Source organism: Thalassophryne amazonica, chromosome 4 (assembly GCF_902500255.1).
Source record: "Thalassophryne amazonica chromosome 4, fThaAma1.1, whole genome shotgun sequence".
NCBI lineage: Eukaryota > Metazoa > Chordata > Actinopteri > Batrachoidiformes > Batrachoididae > Thalassophryne > Thalassophryne amazonica.
The window spans coordinates 62192336-62198335 of record NC_047106.1 but is presented as its reverse complement, the minus strand read 5'-3'; the positions used below and the strand labels follow the sequence as shown (position 1 = coordinate 62198335).

The following is a 6000-nucleotide window of genomic DNA, read 5'->3' as shown; positions in this document are numbered from 1 at the left end:
CATTGTGGTGAAGAAGATGCTGAGCAGAAGGCAAGGTTCTCAATTTATCAGTTAATTTACACTCCTGTCCTCACCTATGGTCATGAACTTTGGGTAATGGCCGAAAGAATAAGGTCACAGATACAAGTGGCTGAAATAAGATTCCTCCGTTGGGTATCAGGGCTTCCACTCCTGGACATGGTGAAAAGCTTGACTCTGCAGCAGGGACTTGGAGTAGAACCGCTGCTTCTTCAAATTGAACGAAACCAACTGCGGTGGCTTGAGCATCTGGTGAGGATATGTCCTGGTCATCTTCCTAGGGAGGTCTTCCAGGCATGACCAACTGGGAAGACGCTCTGGGGAAGACCCAGGACATGCTGGAGGGAACATATTTCCCAGCTGGTTTGGGAATGCCTCAGGATCCTCTGGGAAGAGCTACAGACTTGGCTGATAGGGAAGTGCGGGATCAATTTCAATTTTAATTTATATAGCGCCATCTCACGACACGACAGAGTTGCCCCAAGGCGCTTCACATAACACACAATTTATAACAACAGAGTAAATTAAAATCAAAAAGGGCACGATAAAAACGTAAAACACAGTAGAATAAAAAGACATTACAAGGCAAACATAAAAACAAAATAAATTAATGATAAGACAGTCTAGAAAAGTGGGTCTTCAGTCTTGATTTAAAAGTCTCCACTGTGTTGGACTGCCTTATAGCTGCAGGTAGATCGTTCCAGAGAGTAGGGCCACGGTAGGAGAAGGCTCTCTACCCCACAGATCTCTGTGGGATATACAGCTGCTTGGTCTGTTGTCACCACAACTCAGACCTGGATAGGTGTCAGAAAATGAATGAATTACTGTTATTAGGAGTCTGGTCAATATATTGGTTGGCCAATAGTATCAGTCGATATGTGCTTTTCACCAACATATTTTATTTTACTGAGTTAACAATGTAGAAAAACACTTTGTCTGTTGGAAATAGTGCCATTACATAGTTTATCCAGCAGAGAGTGCTCTGATGGAATTGTTTATTATGTTGCTAAACATTGCTGGGGCCCTCATCATGCCTTGGTCACATTACCTACAAGAGGCAGAGACAACGTGGCCAGCTGCCATTCATTTTCGGACATTTTACAGTGAAAAAAGACAAGTATTCACTATGCTGGCAGCTAGGTGAGGGCAAAATAGACAAGAAATCTATTTTATGCAAATACTGAGTGATGGGACATGGTGATGACGAAACAGAGTGAAAGCAGATATGATTTTTTTTGTTGGTTATATTTATCCTTATTTCTTGTAAAGATCGTGTTTAAACTGCAAAACATTTCTTTGTCAAAAGGGTTTGATAACAAAATGTCAGGAATCACTGGCATTTTTTGTCAGGATTGGGATCTAAGGTGGTGGACTCAATTGCAAGAAGCAGTGAATAAAACTGCAGAAAGGTTTATGAACAATAAGGATTTTTAATGGTGTTCTTGGGAGTAGATGCTGAGGCATGGAAAGAGGAGGCACCTGTGGTCTAAAGAGAGGTCAGGAGCAAAGTAGCCAGGACCAGGTGGAGCCAATGGAGGTAGTGGTGGCTGCAAACTAAAAAACAAGAACAATCAAGAGATTTCTGATGCCTGCCAATCTGGATCCAGATCACCTCCAAAATTCAGTGGAGTCTTCCATGCTCTAATATCTATCTGTGGTGCAAATTTGGTGAGAATCCATGACGTAGTTTTGACATAATCCTTTAAAGCCTATATAAAGTGAAATCTTGATCCAGAATTTTGATCTGGATCCAGATCCCTTCCAAAATTCAGTAGAGTCTTCCATGACCCAATATGTATCTGTGGTGCAAATTTGGTGAGAATCTGTGAAGTAGTTTTGATGTAATCGTTCAAAGCCTTTATAAAGAGAAATCTTTATCCAGAATCCAGATCCAGGTCCGGATCACCTCCCAAATTAAGTGGAGTCTACCATGCCCTAATATCTGACTGCAGTGCAAATTTGCTGAGAATGTTGTGGCTGGCGTGCCTGGCTGGCTTTTGTGTGTCTTTTGTTTCTGTCTTTTGGTTTTCCTTCCAGGTGGTGCGCATTTGGGACTGAGTGGCTGTGTAGCTGAGTTTATCAGGACCTCACCCTGATCACCTGAGGCTGATCACGTGCAGCTCGTCAGGACTCACAGCTGTGGTGCATCTACATGGATTGGAACATGGTAGCATTTAAGTCTGGAGTACACAGTGTGTATTTGCCAGAGACTCGACCTTGTGACCAGACGGGTGAGATCCTCGTCTCTAGAGCCATCTCCCATCAGTGGATGCAGAGAACGTCCAGGTTTGATGCATGGTCTGTGAAAGAGGAGGGGGTGAGGTCTCACGCTCGTCAGCACACTTCCTGAGGTACGTTTGGTTTTGTGACTAACATTTATACAGTCAGTAAATGTGGTGTCCCTCACACCTTATTATATTGAGCTGTATGTTAGTCGTTTAAATCAGCTTCCACTGCAGTGGAGTTTTGTGAACGGGGTGTTCTATGCCTGCAGGGTGGGAAGCTGATTTGCAATTAAGCCAGGAAGTGTTTGCTGTTTGTACACCTTTGAGCGTTCTCTCTGTGTGTTGAGTGTGGACTCACATAATGATTTCTTCTTTCACAGACTCGGTTTGTCGCGGCCACCTGGGGGGTGTCGGCGGGGTCCTTGGGTCCGAACAGTTTTCTGGCTCCGGACCGTTAGCGCTGCTGGGAGCGCACCGCAATCCACCACGCCAGACCGCGGACTCTTTTGTTGTTTTTGTATCACTTCACTGTTATGTTTATTAAACTCTGTTATCCTTTGTACCGTGCTCTGCTTATTTTATACTGGGTCCTTCAAACGCTGGTCAGTTCTCCGGGCTGCGTCCGACACATAACAGAGAATCCATGAAGTAGTTTTGATGTAATCCTTCAAAGCCTATATAAAGTGAAATCTTGATCCAGAATCTCGATCTAGATCACCTTCAAAAATTAATGGAGTCTTCCATGGCCTAATATGTATGTGTGGTACAAATTTGGTGAGAATCTGTGAAGTAGTTTTGACATAATCCTTCAAAATCTATATAAAGTGAAATCTTGACCCAGGATCTGACTGAACAGCCCCCCCTTAAAATCGGTCCGCCCTGCCTTCACTATGCATGTGTCATTTCTGTGCATTAGGTGTGGTTCTACATTTATCACCTTGTTGCTGCTTCAAACTGCACTCCAGTCATCATCTATCTCAGCGACAGATATCTGAAGCTTTTGTACAACAATCATTTCCACATAAATTCAGCATTATTTCATAATCAAAGATGGAGGAAGCGATCAGAGCGCCACAGATACACGAGCTGCTCGCTGCTGCGTTTACTGTGCATCGGTCATTTCACCGGTCCTCCATCTAGTGAGTAAATTCTCAAGGTCGGTCTTCTGGGCATCTAACCTTGAAAACATCACCTCTGTGAAAACATCACTGAACTCAATACAAATACATGTAATTTGGTCACTTTTCAAACGGGTTACTCGTCAATAAAGTCAATTTTATATAGTACAACAGTTCATTTTAGGTCAGCTTGGTGTATAAATCTTTGTTCCAGGCAATAAAAACCAGCTGATTTCAATAAAACAGCACACAACCCGAGTGAGTTATCACCGAGCGGCCAGTCACGGAAGTACGAATTCTCGCCTTCAGATTGGCTACTTTGCCAAAGTGATTTAGCGCCAACCTTGAGAATAGAAATCAATGGTAGTTCCCAGCATAGCAACAACAGCTGGAAAGGAAAGCTACTATTACTGCTGCTGACGTCACTCCTGTTGCTCTTTTCCAGCCATTTCGACAATGTTGTAACAAAACAGAAAATAGATTTGCATCGTTTGGAGGCAAAAATGTGTGCACGTCAGCCTTTGTGTCAATGTAGTAACTGTGCTGACCTCCGGAGCGGAAGGTGGCGGTATTACACCACCTCCTGCCAACAGCCGTAATTAAAGAGAAGAAGAAGAATCTCGTGGCTGCCTGGCTGGCTGTCACTCTAAAAAGATGTGTTTCATGTTAACACGGAAACATTATCAGACAAATAAAGCTGTCAGGACGAAAATATCTTTTTTTTTTCCTCTGTTCCCCAGACACCTTTTTGCATCGGAGCGTTTTAATACTCGTGGAAACTGGATTGTGTTTTTGGACTACTTTGAGTTTTCTTCAACTTTATATCGTCACAAACGTATAAGTAAAAACCGTCTTCTAGTGTTTTTTTTTTTTTTTTTTTCTGTATTTTTTTTTTCGTCACGTCTCATGGAAACCACACCCGTTCTGGGCTTTCGTCTGTCGCTTAAACAGAGATACTTTGCTCTGCTGTGTGTGGCTGTTGCTGGGATTATTTTTTATCGGATGTCAAGGTAAGAAAAAGACGTCAAAAGAAGTTCAAGGTGGCTAAAGTTGCATGCGTCTGTGTATTTAAAGAAATATCTGATGGCTCCTCAGTGATTCGTGTGTTATGAACTTCAGCTTCCTGGACAGGTGGGTCCATAAATATTTGGACAGCCGCTGCTGCGCGAGTGCGACGATTTACCCAAAGTGAGCCAGACTGACCCAAGTATGACTAAATTAAGTGCTTTTATTTATTTTCTTAAATGCGCATCGTTCTCAAAACGGTACATTAAAAGTCAGCGGCACTCAAAATAAAATTACCAGTACTCACAAACGGACTTTAACACCACTTGTTTATTGTTTCAGCATTGGTGAGGGAGAGCTCTCTGTCTATTAAAGTGTAGGTGACACCAAAAAAATGTACACAAATCACTAAAAATGATGAAATGTTGATGTTTTTAAAAAAAATCCTGAACAATAAAATTCGATGATAAGTGCGCATGTGAAAGATAAACATCTGTCTTAAGCCTGCGCTCCATTTCAGCCCTCAGCCGTGGCCAGATTGTTGCTACGTCATCAACGGAACGGCACCTGCTGATTCAAGCCCAGATCAGTTGTAAACACAGTGGAGGTCGAACTGTTTTAGGACAATTTTTTTTTTAAGTCCAGTCTGAAGTGTGTCTGAATAAGCTGTGGGGTACATAAGTTGGTTTCACTCCTCCAGCCAAGGCAAAGGAGTCGGTATGGGTTATTTGGTCACGTGACTTTTAGTCAGGATTCTGACATTTTGCTGATTGGCTGAGACATGCCGCACTCTGATTGGTTACAGCCGTTGTTACAACGTGGCACTGGTACCACAGTCTCTGGAGGAGTGGAACCAACTTACATTTTCAGCGGTTACGCCACAGCCAATCACAGAGCGTGGAATGATAGCCAATAGTGGCTGATGGACCAATCACAGCCATGTTTTCAAAAACACGCTACCAGTCTGTTTGTATAAGAGACTGTGGTACCAGTGCTATAGGGTACACAGCTTCATGGGTTTGAGCACAGCCGTTGCTATGGGTGGGCCCTAGGGGGCAGTGCCCGCCCACTGATATGCTGGGGCCGCCCCAGCCCGCCCACCAAAGCCAGATCACAGTCACAGATCTCAAATAAATAAATAAAATCCTAATTTCATTTTATTGTACATGCTTTGGGTTAAAACGGCCAGTGTTGCATAATCACTAAGACTTTAAATATATTAAAACCGTGTGAGTTTGTTGGAAAGTTTGTCTACGTATGAAATCACGTCAGTGTTGCCCAGCAACAATCAGTTACCGCGTTTATGGGGGGAAATGAAGTGTGAGTTTTTGAAAGAGAGGACAGCGCTGGTACTCTACTCAAAGTAGGTCCAAATTTTTATTGTGTGTATGTGTGTGTGTGTGAGATGGCAATTGGTACTATTGCTACTGCTACCCCTCTGTTGGTTGCTTTGAAATGCACCCGCCGTGGTGTTTTTTTGTTTGTTTAGTTCGAGATGCTGCGTGTGATCTAATACGTTATTTGTACTTGTGTGTGTGTGTGTGTGTGTGTGCGTGCGAACATGCGCACGCGTTTGTTTGTTTGTGTGTGTGTGTGTGAGAGAGAGAGCTGGTCCGGTCATGGTTAATGTGATG

General features: G+C 43.1%; 1 protein-coding gene across 3 annotated transcripts in view; it reads left to right on the top strand.

Moving 5' to 3' along the window:
- Positions 1 to 3999: 3999 nt before the first annotated feature.
- Positions 4000 to 6000, top strand: part of LOC117508293 (beta-galactosidase-1-like protein 2) — a 104773-nt gene continuing 102772 nt past the window's right edge. For all 3 annotated transcript variants that reach the window (XM_034167987.1, XM_034167988.1, XM_034167989.1), the window contains exon 1: positions 4000 to 4371. In XM_034167987.1, the coding sequence (XP_034023878.1) occupies positions 4016 to 4371 (356 nt within the window). In that variant the 5' untranslated portion in view covers positions 4000 to 4015. The remainder of the gene's footprint in view (positions 4372 to 6000) is intronic.